The following is a 22,411-nucleotide window of genomic DNA, read 5'->3' as shown; positions in this document are numbered from 1 at the left end:
AGGCGCTAATAATCTACCGTGTGCAGAGCACTGTACTGAGCGTTTAGGAGAAGACAATAGAGATAGTAGACCCTATCCTATTGGAACAGGAACCGTGGTTTAGTGGTTTTGAGAGAAGCAGCATGGCTCAGTGGAAAGAGCCTGGACTTTGGAGGTCATGAGTTCGAATCCCAACTCTGCCACTTGTCAGCTGTGTGACTGTGGGCAAGTCACTTCACTTCTCTGGGCCTCAGTTACCGCATCTATAAAATAGGGATGAAGACTGGGAGCCTCACGTGGGGCAAGCTGATGACCCTGTGTCTCCCCCAGCGCTTAGAACAGTGCTCTGCACATAGTAAGCGCTTAACAAATACCAGCATTATTATTATTATTGTCAGCTGTGTGACTTTGGGCAGTCACTTGACCTCTCTGTGCCTCAGTTCCCTCATCTGGAAAATGGGGATGACTGTGAGCCTCACGTGGGACAACCTGATGACTTTGTATCTACTCCAGCGCTTAGGACGGTGCTTGGCTCATAATTATCATTATTATAATATGCGTTTACCAAAAGCCGGCATTATTATTATAAACTCTTAGTCCAGCGCTCTGCACACAGTAAGCGCTCAGTCAGTACGATCGAATGAATGAATCTCTACCCTCCAGGGCCTGACATTTATTGCTATTGTTTCTGTCCGTCCGTCTCCCCCGACTAGACCATAAGCCCCTCAGTGGGCAGGGCCTGCCTCTGTCTGTTGCCGATCTGTCCATTCCAAGCGCTCAGTCCAGTGCTCTGCACATAGTAAGCGCTCAATAAATACGATTGAATGAACGACAGGTTCGAGAGACTCCAAACCTGTCTGGAAAACCTTAAATCCACTCCCGGTTTCACTCCCGGGCTTTGAAAATTGAGCGATTGTTCCAAACTCAAATACGCTTGACTTGAAAGCGCAGCACGTCGGCTCGCTTCCAAGGGGGTGGTTGGTTTTTTCCACCTGGTGAATCCCGATATTCAATGAGAACAGTGATTACAAGAATCAAATAATTCATCTCTCGGGAAAACAGATTAACCCGGTGGCTGGGTTTTTTTATTTTCACAGCTTTCTTCCCCTGGGGCGCGGAAACCCGGTGCCTTTTTCAGCTAATTAAAAATGTATTTGCTTCGGGGAGGGGGAAATGATAAATTCATCATCAGCTGTCCCCTGTAAGAAACGTCAACGTGTATTTACAGAGGAGCAGCGTAGCTCAGTGGAAAGAGCCCGGGCTGGGGAGTCAGAGGCCACGGGTTCGAATCCCGGCTCCGCCACCTGTCAGCTGTGCGACTGCGGGCGAGTCACTTCACTTCTCTGGGCCTCAGTTCCCTCATCTGGAAAATGGGGATGAAGACCGGGAGCCTCACGTGGGATGACCCGATGACCCCGTATCTGCCCCAGCGCTTAGAACAGTGCTCTGCACAGAGTAAGCGCTTAACAAATACCAACTTTATTATCATTATTTCCACTAAGCACCAATGCTTAGTACAGTTCCTGGCACACAGTAAGCGCTTAACGAATACCTTCATTATTATTATTACGCTAGAGCGCTTGGCGTGTAGAAATCACTTACCAATCACTATGACTGATGGATTAATCGATTGAGAAAAAGGATGCACCTAGAGGCATAATGTTCCTTTCTAAGGTGAAAGGGAAGGGGGGTCGATCAATTTAAATCATCCTCGAATTACACTCGCTCATATCAAGAAACCCAGTCGCCAAATCCACTCGTTAAAACTTGATTTTGCGGATTTTCATCCTCTCGTGGCTTGCAAACCCTCAAACTGGGTCGCCGGAGACCCCTAATTAGGCAGGGATGCTGTGAGCCGTCCTCATAACGGGAATAACGGTATTTGTTAAGCGCTTATTATGCGTCAGGCGCTGTACTAAGCGCTGGGGTGGAGACAGATTGAGTTGGACCCGGTCCCTGTCCCACGCGGGGCTCCCACACAGTCTCAATCCCCATTTTAGAGATGAGGGAACCGAGGCCCAGCGAAGTGATTTGCCTTAGGTCCCGCAGCAGACAATAATAATAATGATGATGACGGCATCTGTTCGGCGCTTACTATGGACCGGGCACCGTAGTAAGCGCGGGGGTGGGTACTAAATGGGTCCCTCGTTCGATCACGGAATCTCCCAACCAAGCCGCTGGTGGAGAGAACCGATCAGGTCAGCGATGACGGCCTCTGCGGACAGAACGCCGGTAGCTATCCCGAAGAATTTTCACCCTCTCTTTTTATCGGCCCAGAGCTCCCGAGAGGCCCAGATGAGGGAACTGAGGCCCGGCACCGCTCGGCTTCATCGACACCGGGTCCTCCTCGTCGCTCTCCGGCCTCTCCATCTCCGTCTCCTCGGCGGGTTCCCCCTCCGCCTCCCGCCCCCTCACCGTGGGGGTCCCTCGAGGGTCAGGTCTGGGTCCCTCTCTAATCTCCGTCTCCACCCCCTCCCTGGCAGAACTCATTCGCTCCCACGGCTTCGACTCCCACCTCTACGATTCCTTTCTGACCTCCAACCTCCTGCCTCTCCCCACTTCAGTCCATACTTCACTCCGCTGCCCGGATTACTTTTCTACAGAAAGGCACAGGGCACGTCAGCCCCCTCCTCAAAAATCTCCAGTGGTTGCCCAGCCACCTTCGTATCAAGCAGAATCACCTCACCATGGGCTTCCAAGCCCCCCACGCCCCGGCCCCCTCCTCCCTCGCCTCCCTTCCGTCCTCCTCCGGCCCGGGCCGCACGCTCCGCTCCTCCGCCGCCGCTCGCCTCCACCCCGGGCCTCCGGCCCGCCCGGCCCGCCGCCGACCCCCGGCCCACGTCCCGCCGCTGTCCCGGACGCCCTCCCTCCTCAAATCCCCCAAACTAACTCTCTTCCCCTCTTCAAAGCCCTACTGAGAGCTCACCTCTTCCAGGAGGCCTTCTCGGACTGAGCCCCTTTTCCTCTCCTCCTCCTCCCTTCCCCATCACCCCCACTCCCTCCCTCTGCTCTACCCCCCGCCCCACCCCACACTTGTCTGCATATGTTCATATTTATAATTATAATTCCATTTATTAATAATGTTGATATTTGTTAAGCGCTTACCATATGCCAAACACTGTTCTAAGCGCTGGGGGAGACACAGGGGAATCAGGTTGTCCCACGTGGGGCTCACGGTCTTAATCCCCACTTTACAGATGAGGTCACTGAGGCACCGAGAAGTGAAGTGACTTGCCCAAAGTCACCCGGCTGACAAGTGGCCGAGCCGGGATTCGAACCCATGACCCCTGACTCCAAAGCCCGGGCTCTTTCCACTGAGCCACGCTGCTTATTAGTGATGTGTATGTATCTAGAATTCTGACTATGAGCCCCAGGTGGGACCACCTGATCACCTTGTATCTCCCCCAGTGCTTAGAACTGTGCTTTATACATAGTAAGCGCTTAACAAATACCATTATTATTATTATTATTTATTTCTAATGATACTACTGATGGCCGTTGACTGGTTTTGATGTCTCTCTGCCCCCTTCAAGACCACGAGCCCACTGTGGGCAGGGATTGTCTCTCTTTGCTGCCGATTCGGACTTCCCAAGCGGCTCTGCGTGCGGTTAAGCGCTTAATAAATACGACTGAATGAATAAATGAATAAATGGATGATTCCCAGATCTCTCCAGCCCCGATCTGTCTCCCTCTCTCCGATCTCGCATCTCCTCCGGCCTTCGGGACGTCTCTACCCGCACGACGTCCTCCCGCCACCTCAAACCGACCGCGTCCAAGACGGAGCTGGGCTTGGGAGTCGGAGGTCATGGGTTCGACTCCCGGCTCTGCCACTTGTCAGCTGTGTGACCGCGGGCGAGTCACTTGACTTCTCTGGGCCTCAGTGACCTCATCTGGAAAATGGGGATTAACTGTGAGCCTCACGTGGGACGAACCGATGACCCTGTATCTACCCCAGCGCTCACAACAGTGCTCTGCACATAGTAAGTGCTTAACAGATACCAACATTATTATTATTATTATCTTCCTCCACAGACCCTATCCACACCCTGATTTTCCCATCACCACCGGCCTCTCTGCCTGACGAGCCCGTAACCATGACGAGATCCTTGAGTCCTCTCTCGCATTCAACCCACACGTTCAATCTGTCACCAAATCCCGCCAGTCCGACCTTGGCGGCCTCACTGAAAATCCGCCCTTTCCTCTCCAACCAAACGGCTCCCACGCCGATCCAAGCGCTTCTCCTCTCCCGCCTGGATGACTGCATCGGCCTCCCCTCTGACCTCCCTGCCTCCTCGCTCTGGTCCACACTTCACTCATGGGTTAGAATCCCGGCCCTGCCGCCTGTCAGCTGTGTGACTGTGGGCGAGTCGCTTCACTTCTCTGGGCCTCAGTTACCTCATCTGTAAAATGGGGATGAAGACTGTGAGCCTCACGTGGGACGACCTGATGGCCCTGTGTCTCCCCCAGCGCTTAGAACAGTGCTCGGCACAGAGTAAGAGCTTAACAAATACCAACATTATTATTATTACCCCCGCCGTTTCATCCCCTTCCACAACCAACGGATACTCCTGACCATCGGCTTTAAAGCACTCTCCGCTTTTTCAATGGTCTTTCATTCATTCATCCACTTGATCGTATTTATTGAGCGCTTACTGTGTGCAGAGCACTGGACTAAGCCCTTGGGAGGTACAATTAATAATAACGATAATAATTATGGTATTTGTTAAGCGCTTACTCTGTGCAGAGCACTGTTCTAAGCACTGGGATAGATACAGGGTAATCAGATTGTCCCACATGGGGCTCACAGTTTTTAATCCCCATTTTTACAGATGAGGGAACTGAGGCACAGAGGAGTTAGGTGACTTGCCCAAGGTCACATAGCGGACAAGTGGCCGAGCCGGGATTTGAACCCACGACCTCTGACTCCCAAGCCCGGGCTCTTTCCACTGAGCCACGCTGCTTCTACAGTTAGGCAATCCGGTCTTTGTGCCAGGCGCTGTACTAATAATCATAACCATGGGATTTGTACAGCGCTTACTATGTGCCAAAGGCTGTTCTAAGCGCTGGGGGAGATACAAGGTCATCAGGTCGCACCACGTGGGGCTCACAGTCCTCAGCCCCATTTTACGGATGAGGTCACTGAGGTCCAGAGAATGATGATAACGATAATGTTGGTATCTGTTAAGCGCTCACTATGTGCCGAGCACCGTTCTAAGCGCTGGGGGAGAGACAGGGTCATCGGGTGGTCCCACGGGAGGCTCACAGTTAATCCCCATTTACAGATGAGGTCACTGAGGCCCAGAGAAGTGAAGTGACCCGCCCACAGTCACCCAGCTGACAAGTGGCAGAGCTGGGATTCGAACTCATGACCTCTGACTCCCAAGCCCGGGCTCTTTCCCCTGAGTGAAGTGACTTGTCCGAGGTCACACAGCAGACGAGGGGCCGAGTTGGGATTAGAACCCAGGACCTCTGACTCCCAGGCCCGGGCTCTTTCCATCAGGCCAAGCTGTTGGGCCTTTAGCTTTTCCTCCTCCCCGCCCCGGCCGCTCTCCTCCTCCTCCTCCTCCTCCTCCACCCTGGGCCGCACGCTCCGCTCCTCTCGTGCCGACCTCCTCCCTGGGCGTCCGGCTCGCCCGTCCCGCCTGGGCCCCGGAACGCCCTCCCTCCTCCCATCCCACCCCTCTCCCTTCCTTCAAAGCCTTATGGAAAAGCTCACCTCCTCCGGGAGGCCTTCCCTGACTAAGCCCTCCTTTCCTCTTCTCCCACTCCCTTCCGCCTTAAACGCTTGGATTTCCAAGCGCTCGGTAGAGCGCTCTGCACACAGTAAGCGCTCAATAAATACGATCGAATGAATGATTGAATGAATGTCCATTTCCCTCATTTATTGGGAATCACGTGCGTCTCCACCCCCTCAGAATGTAAGGTCGCTGTGGGCCGGGAATTTGTCTACCACCAGTGTTTTATTGTCGCCTAGTAGGTAGAGCCCGGGTCTGGGAGTCGGAAGGACCTGGGTTCCAATCCTGTTGCTGGGCAGGGATCGTCTCTATTTGTTGCCGAATTGTACTTTCAAAGTCCTCGGTACAGCGCTCAATAAATACGACTGAATGAATGAATCCCGGCTCTGCCACTTGTCTGCTGTGTGACCTTGGACAAGTCACTTCGCTCCTCTGGGCCCCAATTATCTCATCTGGAAAATAACGATAATAAGGAGAATACTGTTGGTATTTGTTAAGCGCTTACTACGTGCCGAGCACTGTTCTAAGCGCTGGAGGAAGATACAGGATAATCAGGTTGTCCCCCGTGGGGCTCACGGTCTTCATCCCCGTTTTACAGATGAGGTCACTGAGGCACAGAGAAGTTAAATGACTTACCCAAAATCACACAGCTGACAGGTGGCGAAGCCGGGATTAGAACCCATGACCTTCGACTCCTAAGCCCGCGTTCTTTCCACTGAGTCACGCTGGGGATGGAGAGTGGGAGCCCCACGTGGGACAGGGACTGCGTCCAACCCAATTTGCTTCTATCCATCCCCAGCGCTTAGTACAGTGCCTGGCACATCGTAAGCGCTTAACAAATACATTATTACTCTCCCAAGCGTTCAGTAGAGTGCCCGGCACTCAGTAAGTGCTCAGTTGATCGACGGAGGATACGACAAGCCAGTGGATTATAATGATTACTTATCGATTGTCTCCTATCGATGCCTGTCTCCCCTCTCGACTGGAAACTCGCCGTGGGCAGAGGAGGTGTCTATTACTCCCAACCGCTTAGAACGGTGCTCTACACACCATTAAGTGCTCAATAAATTCAAATGACTGACTAGCTTATTACTAATAGTAATCATAATAATAACAGTATTCATTAAGCGCTTACTCTGCACCAAGCACTGTACTAAGCGCTGGGATCGACACCACTTAGCGGCTTGGTGGCCGGGCTTGGGAGTCGGAGGACGTGGGTTCTAATCCCCCCCTCCGCCCCCCGTCACCTGTGTGACCTTGGGCAAGTCACTTCGCTTCTCTGGGCCTCAGTGACCTCCTTTTTCAAACGGGGATGAAGCCCGCGAGCCCCACATGGTACAACTCAACGACCTTGTATCTCCCGCAGCGCTTAGAACAGTGCTCGGCACATAGTAAGCGCTTAACGAATACCATCATTGTTCTTCAAATCCCACCCCCACTTCAGAGCCATCTGCGGCCCTCGAGCAGAGCAAGGGGAAGCCGGGAGGCGGATGAGAAACGGCAAGGAAAGAGCACAGATCTTTCCTCGAAGGAAACGGATTAAATATTAAACGCGAGCGGAGGAAATCCTCCTGGCGAAGCTGGAGACGCGAGCGAGGAAATACGCTACCACCACAGTGTGGCTATCCTGGGCTAGTGGGCAGAGCCGGGCCTGGGGGTCAGGAGGACCCGGGTTCTAATCCCGGCTCCGCCACCTGTCTGCCGGGTGACCTTGAGCAAGTCACCTCACTTCTCTGGGCCTCAGTTCCCTCATCTGTCAAATGGGGATGAAGACCGGGAGCCCCACGGGGCGTTTAGACCGTGAGCCCGTCGTTGGGCGGGGATTGTCTCTATCTGTTGCCGACCTGTCCATTCCAAGCGCTTAGTACAGTGCTCTGCATATCGTAAGCGCTCAATAAATACTATTGAATGAATGAATGACAACCTGATGACCTTGTATCTCCCCCAGCGCTTAGAACACTGCTCGGTACATAGTAAGCGCTTAACAAACACCATCGTTATTATTAACATCTGATTCCCCCTCTAGACTGTAACCTCCTTGTGGGCAAGGAATATATCTGTTTATTGTTAATAATAATAATAATCCCAACTCTGCCCCTTGTCAGCTGTGTGACCGTGGGCAAGTCACTTCACTTCTCTGGGCCTCGGTTCCCTCATCTGTAAAATGGGGATGAAGACTGGGAGCCTCACGTGGGATGACCCGATCACCCTGTATCTCCTCCAGCGCTTAGAACGGTGCTCTGCACGTAGTAAGCGCTTAACAAATACCAACATTATTATTATTATTATTATTATTAATAATCATTATGGCATTGGTTAAGTGCTTACTATGTGCTAAGCACCGGGGTGGATCCAAGCAAATCGGGTTGGACCCAGTCCCCGTCCCATGTAGGGCTCACGGTCTCCATCCCCATTTTGCCGGTGAGGAAACTGAGGCCCAGAGAAGAGAAGTGACTTGCCCAAAGTCACCCAGCAGACAAGAGGTGGAGCCGGGATTCACACCCACGACCTCTGACTCCCAAGCCCAGGCTTTTTCCACTAGGCCACACTGCGAGTTCACTGAGGGGAGAGAATGAGTCTTTTGCTCTTCTTCTTCTCTCCCAGCTGCTTCAAACAGTGCTCTGCCCTTAGCAAAAAGTTAGTGAAATACCTTTTATTCATTTAATAATAATAATTGTGGTATTTGTCAGGCGCTTACTCTGTGCCAGGCACTGTACTAAGAGCTGGGGGGAATCCAAGCAAATCGGGTTGGACACGGTCCCTGTGGAAAATCCCCATTTTCCAGATGAGGGAACTGAGGCCCAGAGGAGTGAAGTGACTTGGCCAAGGTCACTCAGTAGATAAGTACTATAATAATGTTAATAATGTTGGTATTTGTTAAGCGCTTACTATGTGCCGAGCACCGTTCTAAGCGCTGGGGTCGATACAGGGTAATCAGGTGGTCCCATGTGAGCCTTACAGTTAATCCCTATTTTACAGATGAGGGAACTGAGGCACAGAGAAGTTAAATAATAATAATAATGATGTTGGTATTTGTTGAGCGCTTACTATGTGCCGAGCACTGTTCTAAGCGCTGGGGTAGACACAGGGGAATCAGGTTGTCCCACGTGGGGCTCACTGTCTTCATCCCCATTTTCCAGATGAGGTAACTGAGGCCCAGAGAAGTGAAGTGACTCGCCCGCGGTCACACAGCCGAGAAGTGGCAGAGCCGGGATTCGAACCCATGACCTCTGACTCCAAAGCCCGGGCTCTTTCCACTGAGCCACGCCGCTTCTCAATCCGTTCTCAATCTACTATCTACTATTGCTATTTATTTATTGCTACCGTCCTTGTCTGTCCGACCGCGAGCCCGTCGAAGGGCAGGGACCGTCTCTACCTGTTGTCGATTTGTCCATTCCAAGCGCTTGGTCCAGTGCTCTGCACATAGGAAGCGCTCAATAAATACTATTGAATGAATGAAAAGTGGCAGAGCTGGGATCAGAACCCAAGACCTTCTGACTCCCAGGCCCGGCTCTAAGCACGAGGCCCCGCCGTTCCTCCGGGAATGTGGGCCCCGGAGACGTGAAGGGGACGGGAGAAAAGGACGGATCGGGGAGGGGGCCGCGAAGGCCAACGGTTAGTGCAGCACTCACCGTTGACCCACCAGGCTTCCGGGTTGTGGACGGCAAAGTCTTTCCTGAAAAGATCTTCCAGGGACAATCGGGTTTCCGAGGAACTGGTGAGATCGTCTGTAACGGAAGCAAGACGGGAGCATCAGAGGGCTGCCGCTGTGGGCCCCGCGCAGGATCCTAAATAATAATATTAATGTGGGTATTTGTTAAGCGCTTACTAAGTGCCAAGCGCTGTTCTAAGCGCTGGGTTGGATACAGGGTCATCAGGTTGTCCCACGTGAGGTTCACAGTCTGAATCCCCATTTTACAGATGAGGGAACTGAGGCCCGGAGAAGTGAAGTGACTCGCCCGCAGTCACTCAGCTGACAAGTGGCAGAGCTGGGATTCGAACCCACGACCTCGGACTCCCAAGCCCGGCCTCCTTCCACTGAGCCATGCTGCTATAATATTCTCTATAATAACGTTGGTATTCGTTAAGCGCTTACTACGTGCAGAGCACTGTTCTAAGCGCTGGGGGAGATACAGGGTCATCGGGTCGGCCCACGGGAGGCTCACAGTTAATCCCCGTTTTACAGATGCGGGAACTGAGGCCCCCGAGAAGTGAAGTGACTCGCCCACAGTCACACGGCTCACAAGTGGCAGAGCCGGGATTCAAACTCATGACCTCCGATTCCCAAGCTTGGGCTCTTTCCGCTTAACGCTCGATGGGTGATAATAACCATAATGATGATGGCATTTGATAGAGAGGCAGCGCGGCTCAGCGGAAAGAGGCCGGGCTGGGGAGTCAGAGGTCGTGGGTTCGAATCCCGGCTCCGCCACCCGTCAGCTGCGTGACTTTGGCCAAGTCACTTCACTTCTCTGGGCCTCGGTTCCCTCATCTGGAATCTGTGAGCCCCACGTGGGTCAACCTGATCACCTTGGGTCCTCCCCGGTGCTTATTTATTGCTATTCTTGATTCTATCTATCGCCATCGTTCTCGTCCGTCCGTCTCCCCCGATCAGACCGTGAGCCCGTCAGAGGGCGGGGACCGTCTCTATCTGTTACCCATTTGTCCATTCCAAGCGCTGAGTACAGTGCTCTGCACATAGTAAGCGCTCAATAAATGCTATTGAATGAATGACTAATGAGCGCTTAACATACGCCATTATTATTAAGCGCTTACTATGCGCCAGGCACTGTTCTAAGCGCTGGGGTGGGTCCAAGCAAATGGGGTTGGACACAGTCCCTGTTCCACGTGGGGCTCACAGTCTCCATCCTTATTTTATTCATTCATTCATTCAATCGTATTTATTGCGCGCTTACTGTGTGCAGAGCTCTCTACTAAGCGCTTAACAATAATGATGATAGTATTGCTAAGCGCTTACTATGCGTTCTAAACGCTGGGGTAAATACAAGGTCATCAGCTTGTGCCCCGTGGGGCTCACAGTCTCAATCCCCATTTTCCAGATGAGGTCACTGAGGCCCAGAGAAGTGAAGCGACTCGCCCAAGGTCACACAGCTGACAGGCGACGGAGCCGGGATTAGAACCCACGACCTCTGACTCCCAGGCCTGACCTCTATCCAGCGAGCCACGCTGCTTCTCATTTCACAGATGAGGGAACCGAGGCCCAGAGAAGTGAAGCGACTCGCCCGAGGTCACACGGCAGACGAGCGGCGGAGCCGGGATTTAGAACCCGTGGATCCATTCCGAGCGCTTAGTCCAGTGCTCTGCGCATAGTAAGCGCTCAATAAATACTATTGAATGAACGAATGGAAAGATGCCTTTGAACGGACGCAACCTAATGAGGCTCCTGCATCGGCCTCCCGGCCGACCTCCCCGCCTCCCGCCTCTCCCCTTGCCGGTCCACACTTCACTCTGCCAACCGCATCATTTTTCGACAAAAACGTTCAGTCCACGTCTCCCCGCTCCTCAAGACCCTCCAGGGGTTTCCCGTCACCGTCGGCTTTCAAGGCGTCCATCGAGTCGCCCCGTCCTCCCCGCCCCGGCCGCTCTCCTCCTCCTCCTCCTCCACCCTGGGCCGCACGCTCCGCTCCTCTCGTGCCGACCTCCTCCCTGCCCCTCCAGCTCCTCCGTCTCGCCTCCGACCCCCGTCCCGCCTCTGGCCCGGAAGGCCCTCCCGCCTCACATCCCCCGGACCACCACAACGTGGCTCAGCAGAAAAATTAAATGGATAAATAGTGGTATTGGCTAAGCGCTTACTATGGGCAAAGCACCGTTCTAAGCACTGGAGCAGATACAAGGTAATCAGGTTGTCCCACGTGGGGTTTTCAGTTTTAATCCCCATTTTCCAGATGAGGTCACTGAGGCACAGAGAAGCGAAGTGACTCGCCCAAAGTCACACTGCTGGCAAGTGGCAGAGCCGGGATTCGAACCCATGAACTCTGACTCCCAAGCCCGCGCTCTTTCCACTGTACCACGCCGCTTCTCTAAGAGAAAGAAAGAGCCCGGGCTTGGGAGTCAGAGGTCACGGGTTCGAATCCCGGCTCACCACTTGTCAGCTGGGTGACTGTGGGCGAGTCACTTCACTTCTCGGGGCCTCAGTTCCCTCATCTGGAAAACGGGGATTAACTGTGAGCCTCACGTGGGCCGACCCGATGACCCTGTATCTCCCCCAGCGCTTAGAACAGTGCTCTGCACATACTTAAGCGCTTAACAAATACCAACATTGTTATTACTGTGTGCATAGCCCTGGAATTAGCACTTGGGATTTGGGTCATATCTATACTTGATTTTTTTTTTAAGGGTAGATGTTAAGTGCTTATTATGTGCCAGGCACTGTCCTAAGCACCGGGATAGACACGAGCTAATCAGATCGGACACCATTCCTGTCCCACGTGGGGCTCGCAGCCTTCGGCCCCATTTTAGAGATGAGGTGACTGAGGCCCAGAGAAGCGAAGCGACTCGCCCAAGGTCACCCAGCTGACAAGTGGCGGAGCCGGAATTAGAACCCATGACCTTCTGACACACAGGCCGGGGCTCTATCCACGGGGCAATGCTGCTTCTCTCAATATATGATATAATAACGTTGGTATTTGTTAATCCCCATTTTACAGTTGAGGTCACTGAGGCCCAGAGAAGTGAAGTGACTCGCCCACAGTCACCCAGCTGACAAGGGGCAGAGCCCGGATTCGAACCCATGACCTCTGGCTCCCAAGCCCGGGCTCTTTCCACTGAGCCACGCTGCTTCAGTAAGGGCTTAATACATACCAGTACTCCTGCTAATAATAATAATAATAATAATAATGAATGTATTTGTTGAGCGCTTACTAAGCGCTGGGGGAGATACAGGGTAGTCAGGTTGTCCCACGTGGGGCTCATGTGGAAACTGAGGCCCAAAGCCACGAAGGAGTAACAGGAATCTGGTTTGCATTAAGAATTTACTGTGTGCAGAGCACTGTAGTAAGCGGTTGGAATTTGGGTCCCGATAGGAAGCAGCGCAGCTCAGTGGCAAGAGGCCGGGCTTGGGAGTCGGAGGTCGTGGGTTCAAATCCCAGCTCTGCCGCTTGTCAGCTGTGGGACTGTGGGCGAGTCACTTCACTTCTCTGGGCCTCAGTTCCGTCATCTATCAAATGGGGATGAAGACCGGGAGCTTCACGTGGTACAACCTGATGACCCCGGATCTCCCCCAGCGCTTAGAACGGTGCTCTGCACATAGTAAGCGCTTAACAAATACCAACATCATGAACATCATAGGAAGCAGCGCGGCTCAGTGGCAAGAGGCCGGGCTTGGGAGTCAGAGGTCGTGGGTTCTAATCCCAGCTCTGCCATTTATCAGCTGTGTGACTGTGGGCAAGTCACTTAACTTCTCTATGCCTCAGTTTCCTCATCTGTAAACTGGGGATTGAGACTGTGAGCGCCACGTGGGACAACCTGATTACCTTGTATTTACCCCAGTGCTCAGAACAGTGCTCTGCACATAGTAAGCGCTTAACAAATACCAACATTATTATTATTAACAGTGCTTGACACATAGTAAGTGCTTTACACATACCATCCTTACTATTATTATTATTTTTATTATTTGAAAGATGAGGAAACTGAGGCCCACTGTGGTTAAATAGTAGTAGGAATACTGGTATGTAATAATAATGATAATAATGATGGTATTTGTTAAGCACTTACTATGTGCCAGGCACTGTACTAAGCACTGGGGAGATACACGCAAATCGTGCCTGTCCCACGTGGGGCTCACAGTCTCCATCCCCATTTTCCAGATGAGGGAACTGAGGCCTAGAGGAGCGAAGTGACTTTTCATTCATTCATTCAATAGGATTTATTGAGCGCTTACTATGTGCAGAGCACTGTACTGAGCGTTTGGAATGGACAAATCGGTAACAGATAGAGAGCGCCCCTGCCCTCTGACGGGCTCACGGTCTACTCGGGGGAGACGGACGGACGAGAACGATAGCGATAAATAGAATCGAGGGGTTGAACATCTCATGAAACCAACAGCAAATAAATAGAATCAAGGCAGAGAAGTGGCAGAGCCAGGATTAGAACCCACGACCTTCTGACGCCCAGGCTCTATCCACTACACCATGCTGCCTCTCTACCCCTGCTGCTTACTAAGCGTTTACTCTGTTTAGCACTTACTCTGAGCCAACCACTGTTCTAAGCGCTGGCGGGGATACAAGATAATCGGGCTGTCCCCCGTGGGGCTCCCAGTCTTCATCCCCATTTTACAGAGGAGGGAACTGAGGCCCAGAGAAGCGAAGTGACTTGCCCAAGGTCACCCAGCTGACAGGTGGCGGAGGCGGGATTAGAACCCACGACCTCGGACTCCCGAGCCCGGCCTCTTCCCACCGAGCCGCGCTGCTCCTCTAATGACGTAAGTGTTGTGGCCTGAAAATCAAATGATCAGAGCTGGCAACGGGGAGAGAACGCGCCTGCCAACTCTTTCATATTGGACTTTCTCGCTGCTTAGTACAGTGTCCTGCATATAATAAGCCCTCAATGAACACTATCGATCGATCGATTGATTGATTGGTCAAAGATCCAGGTTTATAAGGGCAAAAGAGAGCAGGAGAAGGGGAAAATAAAGGTTAATGGGGGAAGGCCTTTTGAAGGCGATGTGACCAGGTCGGGAGAGAGGCCTGTCGGATACAAGTATCTTGGCCTAGTGGAAGAGCCGGGGCCTGGGCTTAATAATAGGCGCTTAATACATAGCAGTGCTCCTGCTATTTACTTAACCACTCTGGGCCTCGGCTTCCTCATTTGCCAGGTGGAGACAGTGGGTGAAATGGAGGAAAAGAGACAGCCAAAGACACAGAGATGGAGCAAGAGAGGGAGACAGAGAAAGACACAGAGACAGAAAGAGATAGAGCGGGAGAGGGAGAGAGATAGCGAATGAAAGGGGGAGGAAAAGAGACAGCCAGAGACACAGAGACAGAAAGAAATGGAGCAAGAGAGGGAGAGAGACAGAGAAAGACACAGAGACAGAAAGAGATAGAGCAAGAGAGGGAGAAAGGGAAAGACACAGAGACAGAAAGAGATAGAGCAAGAGAGGGAGAAAGGGAAAGACTCAGAGACAGAAAGAGATAGAGCAAGAGAGAGAGAGGGAGAGAGATAGTGACTGAAATGGAGGAAAAGAGACAGCCAAAGACACAGAGACAGAAAGAGATAGAACAAGAGAGGGAGAAAGGGAAAGACTCAGAGACAGAAAGAGATAGAGCAAGAGAGGGAGAGAGACAGTGGCTGAAAGGGGGAGGAAAAGAGACAGCCAAAGACACAGAGACACAGAGCAAGAGAGGGAGAGAGACAGCCAAAGACACAGAGACAGAGATAGAGCAAGAGAGGGAGAGAGAGAAAGACAGAGAAAGAAAGAGATAGATCAAGAGAGGGAGGAGAGAGATAGTGACTGAAATGGAGGAAAAGAGACAGCCAAAGACACAGAGACAGAAAGAGATAGAGCAAGAGAGGGAGAGAGACAGAGATAGTGACTAAAATGGAGGAAAAGAGACAGCCAAAGACACAGAGATAGAAAGAGGTAGAGCAAGAGAGGGAGAAAGACAGGGAAAGACACAGAGACAGAAAGAGATAGAGCAAGAGAGGGAGACAGACAGTGGCTGAAAGGGGGAGGAAAAGAGACAGCCAGAGACACAGAGACATAGAGCAAGAGAGGGAGAGAGACAGAGAAAGACACAGAGACAGAAAGAGATAGAGCAAGAGAGGGAGAGCGCGAACGAAAGGGGGAGGAAAAGAGACAGCCAAAGACACAGAGACAGAGATAGAGCAAGAGAGGGAGAGAGAAAAAGAAAGGAACAGAGATAGAGCGGGAGAGGGAGAGAGATGGCGACTGAAAGGGGGAGGAAAAGAGACAGCCAGAGACAGAAAGAGATAGAGCCAGAGAAGGAGAGAAAGAGAGAAAGACACAGAGGCAGAAAGAGAGCAAAAGAAGGAGAGGGAGAGAGACAGACAGAGAGACAGAAAGAGATAGAGCAAGAGAGGGAGAGGGAGAGAGACACTGTGAAAGGGAGAGAAGGGGAGAGAGAGACAGAGAAAGAGAGAAAGGGTCAGGAGGAGAAGGAGAGAGAGAAAAATAGACGAAAAGGGTGAAGGAGAGATAGAGAGAGACAGAAGGAGAGGGAGAAAGAGTGTGAGAGACAGAGATTGAAAAGGAGAGGGAAAGAGACAAAGCCAAAGGAGATACAGGAGAGACAGCGAGACCCCAAAAGAGATAGAATGACAGGGAGAGACAGAATGAAAACGAGAGAGAGGGAGAAAATCAGAGGAAGAATGAGACAAAGAGAAAAAGAGAGAGGGTGAGGAGAAGGGAGAGTTAGAGACAGAAAGAGAGAATGAGAAGCAGCGTGACTCAGTGGAAAGAGCAGGGGCTTGGGAGTCGGAGGTCATGGGTTCTAATTCCGACTCTGCCGCTTGTCTGCAGACCGTGGGCAAATCACTTAACTTCTCTGGGCCCTCAGTTACCTCATCTGTAAAAATGGGAATTAAAAAAAAAATGTGAGCCCCAGGTGGGACAGTCTGATTACCCTGTAACTCCCCCAGTGCTCAGAGCAGTGCTCTGCACATAGTATGCGCTTAACAAATACCATAATTATTATTAAAGATGGAGCAGAGAGAGAGGACAAGGAGAGGAAGAAAGGGTGCGAGAGACAGAGATTGAAAGGGAGCGGGAACAAGGGAGACAGAGAGAGACAGAGCAAGAGGGAGAGACAGAGGGAGAGAGACAGTGAAAGGGAGAGAGAAGGAGAAAGAGACAGAGAGAAAGGAGGTGAGAGAAAGAGAGACAGAGAGCTGGAGATAATGCGAGACACGGGCCCTGTCCCCCATAGAGTTCACAGACTAGCTAGAACAAGCTAATTGATTCCCCATTTTACAGATGAGGAAACTGAGGCTGAGAGCATAATAATAATAAAAATATTTGTTAAGTACTTACGGTGTTCCAGGCACCGTACTAAACGTCAGGGTGGATGCAAGCAGATCGGGTCAGACCCAGTCCCGGTCTCCCGGGGAGCTCACAAGCCTCCATCCCCATTTGACAGATGAGGGAACCGAGGCCCAGAGAAGTGAAGCGACTCGCCTGAGGTCACCCAGCAGATGGGTGGCGGAGCAGGGATTAGAACCCACGACCTTCTGACTCCCAGACCTGGGCTCCATTCGCTGGGCCGTGAGAAGCAGCGTGGCTTAGTGGAAAGCGCCGGGGTTGGGAGTCAGAGCACGTGGGTTCTAATCCCCCTCTGCCACTTGGCAGCTGTGTGACTCTGGGCGAGTCACTTCACTTCTCTGGGCCTCAGTTCCCTCATCTGGAAAATGGGGATGAAGACTGAGAGCCCCACGTGGGACAACCTGGTGACCGGGTATCTACCCCAGTGCTTAGGACAGTGCTTGGCACATAGTAAGCGCTTAACAAACACCATCATTATTAGCAGCGTGGCTCGACGGAAAGAGCCCGGGCTTGGGAGTCAGAGGTCATGGGTTCAAATCCCAGCTCTGCCACTTGTCAGCTGGGTGACTGTGGGCAAGTCACTTCACTTCTCTGGGCCTCAGTTCCCTCATCTGTAAAATGGGGATGAAAACTGGGAGCCTCCCGTGGGACAACCCGATCACCCTGTATCTCCCCCAGCGCTTAGAACAGTGCTCTGCGCATAGTAAGCGCTTAACAAATACCAACATTATTATTATTATTATTAGGAGCAGAAATAGGAGCCGGGGAGGTGGGGGGAGGAGACTGATGGATATTCCTGGAAACATCAACTCCTGGGTGGCTTTATCTGTCATTAACTTGTAATTAGGAGCATCAGAGAAGGAAAAGCTTCTTTTCCTCATTAAGATCTTGGCAACTGATGGTTCTCACCTGCGAGACGGGCAGACATTTTAGGCAACGAAGACCCTAAATAAATGTTAATCCTCCTAATCAAGGTGCAGGTGGCATTCGTCTCATCTCTTTCTCTTCTTCCCTAAAGGTGGCGGAGGCCGGCTACCTTCAAGGAAAATGGAGCGACGGTAAAGGTTTAGAGAAGCAGCGCGGCTCAGTGGGAAAAGCCCGGGCTTGGGAGTCAGAGGCCATGAGTTCGAATCCCGGCCCCGCCACTTCGCAGCTGGGTGACCGTGGGCGAGTCACTTCACTTCTCTGTGCCTCAGTCCCCTCATCTGTCAAATGGGGATGAAGACCGGGAGCCTCACGTGGGACAACCCGATGACCCTGGATCTCCCCCAGCGCTTAGAACGGTGCTCTGCACCTAGTAAGCGCTTAACGCCTACAAACATTAAAATGGGGATTAACTGTGAGCCTCACGTGAGACAGTCTGATGACCCTGGATCTCCCCCAGCGCTTAGAACGGTGCTCTGCACATAGTGAGCGCTTAACAAATACCAACATCATCATAACAGCGTGACTTGGGGGCAAGAGCCCGGCCTTGGGAGTCAGAGGCCGTGGGTTCTAATCCCGGCTCCGCCGCTTGTCTGCTGTGTGACTTTGGGTAAGTCACTTCACTTCTCTGGGCCTCAGTGACCTCATTTGGAAAATGGGGGTTAAAAGTGTGAGCCCCCCGTAGGACTACACCAGTGTGTATCTACCCCGGCACTTAGAACAGTGCTTGGCGCACAGTAAGCACTTATCAAATGCCATCATTATTACTGTTATTCATTCAATCGTATTTATTGAGCGCTTACTATGTGCCGAGCACTGTACTAAGCGCTTGGAAAGTACAGTTTGGCAACAAATAGAGACAGTCTCTGCCCAACAAGGGGCTCACAGTCTAGAATATAATATATTATAATAGAATGTTATGTAGATAATGATATGATGTAATGAGAATAGAGAAGCAGCATGTCTCGGTGGAAAGAGCCGGGGCTTGGGAGTCAGAGGTCATGGGTTCGAATCCCGGCTCTGCCACTTGGCAGCTGTGTGACTGTGGGCGAGTCACTTCACTTCTCCGGGCCTCAGTTCCCTCATCTGGAAAATGGGGATGAAGACCGGGAGCCCCACGTGGGACCACCCGATGACCCTGCATCTCCCCCAGCGCTTAGAACGGTGCTCTGCACCTAGTAAGCGCTTAACAGATACCAACATTATTATTCATTCAGTCGTATTCAGTGAGCGCTTACTGTGCGCAGAGCACCGTACTAAGCACTTGGAGCTCGGGAGAGGACAATAATAAGAAGACACATTCCCTGCCCACAACGAGCTGAGAGTCTCCAGGTAATATTAATGATAGTAATAATGATTTTTCAATCAATCAATCGTATTCATCGAGGGCTTACTGTGTTACTCTCCCCTTGGGAGCAGAACGATGCGAAGGGTCTGCCTGCGGAGGTGACTGTGTGGCCTCGTGGATAGAGCCCGGGCCTGGGAGTCAGAAGGTCATGGGTTCTAATCCCGGCTCCACTTGTCCTCTGTGTGACCTTGAGCAAGTGACTCCACTTCTCTGTGCCTCAGTGACCTCATCTTTCAAATGAGGATTAATAATAATAATGATAACGATGATAACGGCATTTGTTCAGCACTTACTCTGTGCCAGGTACCGTCATAATAATAATGATAATAATAATTACAGTATTTATTGAGTGCTTCTTATGTGCCAGGAACTGTACTAACAGCTGGGGCGGATACAAGCAAATCGAGTAGGGCACGGTCCCCGTCCCACGTGGGGCTCACAGTCTCAATCCCTGTTTTACAGTTGGAACTGAGGCCCGGAGAAGGGAAGCGACTTGCCCAAGGTCACAAAGCGGAGAAGTAGCAGAGTCGGGATCAGAACCCACGACCTTCTGACTCCCAGCCCGAACTCTTTCCACTGAGCCACGCTGCTTCTCATGAGCTTAAGATCGTGAGCCCCATGCGGGACAGGGACCGTGTCCAACTTCGTTACCTTCTATCTACCCCAGCGTTTAGTACAGAGCCTGATGCATAGTAAGCGTTTAACAGATACCATCGTCATCATCATTATCAGAGACAGTGATGGAAGAGGTGTGACCTTGGACAAGTCCCTTCGCTTCTCTGTGCCTCGGTCTCCTCATCTTGTAAAATGGGGATGCAGTACCCATTCTCCTTCTGGCTTAGACGCTAAACTGATGACCTTTCATCTACCCCAGCACTTAATAATGTTGGTATCTGTTAAGCGCTTACTATGTGCAGAGCACTGTTCTAAGCGCTGGGGTAGACATAGGGGAATCAGGTCGTCCCACGTGGGGCTCCCGGTCTTCATCCCCATTTTCCAGATGAGGTCACTGAGGCCCAGAGAAGTGAAGTGACTTACCCACAGTCACGCAGCTGACAAGTGGCCGAGCTGGGATTCGAACCCACGACCTCTGACTCCAAAGCCCGTGCTCTCTCCACTGAGCCACACTGCTTCTCAACTTAGAACGGAAGCAGCGCGGCTCAGCGGCAAGAGCCCCTGCTTGGGAGTCACAGGTCATGGGTTCTAATCCCGGCTCCCCCAGCTGTCAGCTGTGTGACTTTGGGCAAGTCACTTCACTTCTCTGGGCCTCAGTGACCTCATCTGTCAAATGGGGATTTAAGACCGTGAACCCCACGTGAGACAATCTGATCACCTTATATCTAAGCCAGCGCTCAGACAGCGCTCGGCACATAGTAAGCGCTTAACAAATATCATCATTATTAACACTATCGTCCTCTCCCAAGCGTTCAGTATAGTTCTTTAATCCTTCCCAGGGTGGGGGGAGGGGGCAGGGTCTCTCCGAAGCCCCACTGAGTCAGAACAAACCTTCTCTCCCACCCTCCGGGACAAGTCATGCCTCTTCATTCATTCATTCATTCATTCATTCATTCATTCATTCATTCATTCATTCATTCGTATTTATTGAGTGCTTACTCTGAGCAAAGCACTGTACTAAGCGCTTGGGAGAGGACAACAGAACAAAAGACACATTCACTGCCCACAGCAAGCTCACAGTCTCTTCTCTTGCATTATTCATTCATTCATTCATTCATTCATTCAATCGTATAGAAACAGCGCGGCTCAGTGGAAAGAGCCCGGGTTTGGGAGTCCGAGGTCGTGGGTTCTAATCCCGACTCCGCCGCTTGTCAGCTGTGCGACTTTGGGCACGTCACGTCACTTCGTCTAGAATACAGGGATGAAGACTGGGAGCCCCACATGGGACAAATGTATCACGCCCAGCGCTTGGAGCAGTGCTTGCCACGTAGCAAGCGCTTAACAAATACCACCATTATTATTCAAGCGCTTAGTACAGTGCTCTGCACAAAGTAAGCACTCAGTAAAGACGATGGGACGAACCTTCTCCCTGGGCCTCCAGTTCGCCCATCCCACCGCCGACCCCCGGCCCACGTCCCGCCTCTGGCCCGGAAGGCCCTCCTTCCTCTAATCCCACCGACGATGACTCTCCCCCACTCCAAAGCCTTACCGAAGGCCCTCCTCCTCCTCCTCCTCCTCCTCCTCCTCCTCCTCCTCCAGGAGGCCTTCCCCGACCGCACCCTCCTCCCCTCTCCTCCCGCTCCCTTCCGCGTCGCCCCGACTCGCTCCCTTTCTTCGTCCCCCCCTCCCTCAGCCCCACAACACCCCTCTATAGATCTGTACGCCACCGATGCCTGTCCACTCATTTTGTTTTATTTCGTTGTCCGTCTCCCCCCTTCTAATGATAAGGATGGTATTTGTTAAGCGCTTCCTATGGGCAAAGCACTGTTCTAAGCGCTGGGGAGGATACAAGGTGATGGAGGTTGTCCCACGTGGGGCTCACTGGCAATCTCCATTTTACAGATGGAGTCGCTGAGGCCCAGAGAAGTGAAGTGACTCGCCCACAGTCACCCAGCTGACAAGGGGCAGGGCCGGGATTCGAACCCATGACCTCGGACTCCCAAGCCCGGCCTCCCTCCGCTAAGCCACGCCGCTTCTAGACCGTGAGCCCGTTGTGGGGCAGGGATGGTCTCTATCTGTTGCCCAACTGGACTTTCCAAGCGCTTACCACAGGGCTCCGCACACAGGAAATGCTCAATAAATACGACCGAGTGAATGCATCTGTACAGATCTGTAGTTTGTCTATTTAGAGAAGCAGCGTGGCTCAGTGGAGAGAGCCCGGGTTTGGGAGTCAGAGGTCACGGGTTCTAATCCCGGCTCCGCCGCTCGTATGCTGTGTGACCTTGGGCAAGTCACTTCACTTCTCTGTGCCTCAGTTCCCTCAAATGTAAAAATGGGAATTAAAAACTGGGAGCCTCACGTGGGACAATCTGATGACCCTGTATCTACCCCAGCGCTTAGAACAGTGCTCTGCACATAGAAGCCTCTTAACAAATACCATCATTATTATTATTATAACGATGATGGTATTTGTTAAGCGCTTACTATGTGCCAAGCATTGTTCTAAGATTATTCATATAAATGCCCATCTTCCCCTCTACACTGTGAGCTCGTTGTAGGCAGGAACATGTTTTATTGTCCTCTCCCAAGTTCTCAGTAGTAATAATAATAATAATGATAATAACGATAATGATGACAGTATTTGAGTGCTTACTATGTGCCAAGCACTGTTCTAAGCACTGGTACAGTGCACTGCACACGGTAAGCGCTCAAGAAATACGATGGAATGAATGAATGGATGGATGAACAATGACAGATGGTTCCCAAGCAAACATCAGCAGAGGTGGACGGTCC

At 51.8% G+C, this 22,411-nt stretch overlaps 1 protein-coding gene across 2 annotated transcripts in view; it reads right to left on the bottom strand.

Moving 5' to 3' along the window:
- The window catches only part of DPP10 (dipeptidyl peptidase like 10), a 184,745-nt gene that overhangs the window by 115,577 nt on the left and 46,757 nt on the right, over positions 1–22,411 (bottom strand). For both annotated transcript variants that reach the window (XM_029073455.2, XM_029073464.2), the window contains exon 3: positions 9,347–9,442. In XM_029073455.2, the coding sequence (XP_028929288.1) occupies positions 9,347–9,442 (96 nt within the window). The remainder of the gene's footprint in view (positions 1–9,346; positions 9,443–22,411) is intronic.

The sequence above is a fragment of the Ornithorhynchus anatinus genome, chromosome 1 (assembly GCF_004115215.2).
Source record: "Ornithorhynchus anatinus isolate Pmale09 chromosome 1, mOrnAna1.pri.v4, whole genome shotgun sequence".
NCBI classification, from domain to species: Eukaryota; Metazoa; Chordata; class Mammalia; order Monotremata; family Ornithorhynchidae; genus Ornithorhynchus; species Ornithorhynchus anatinus.
This window is presented reverse-complemented; position numbering and strand designations above follow the sequence as displayed.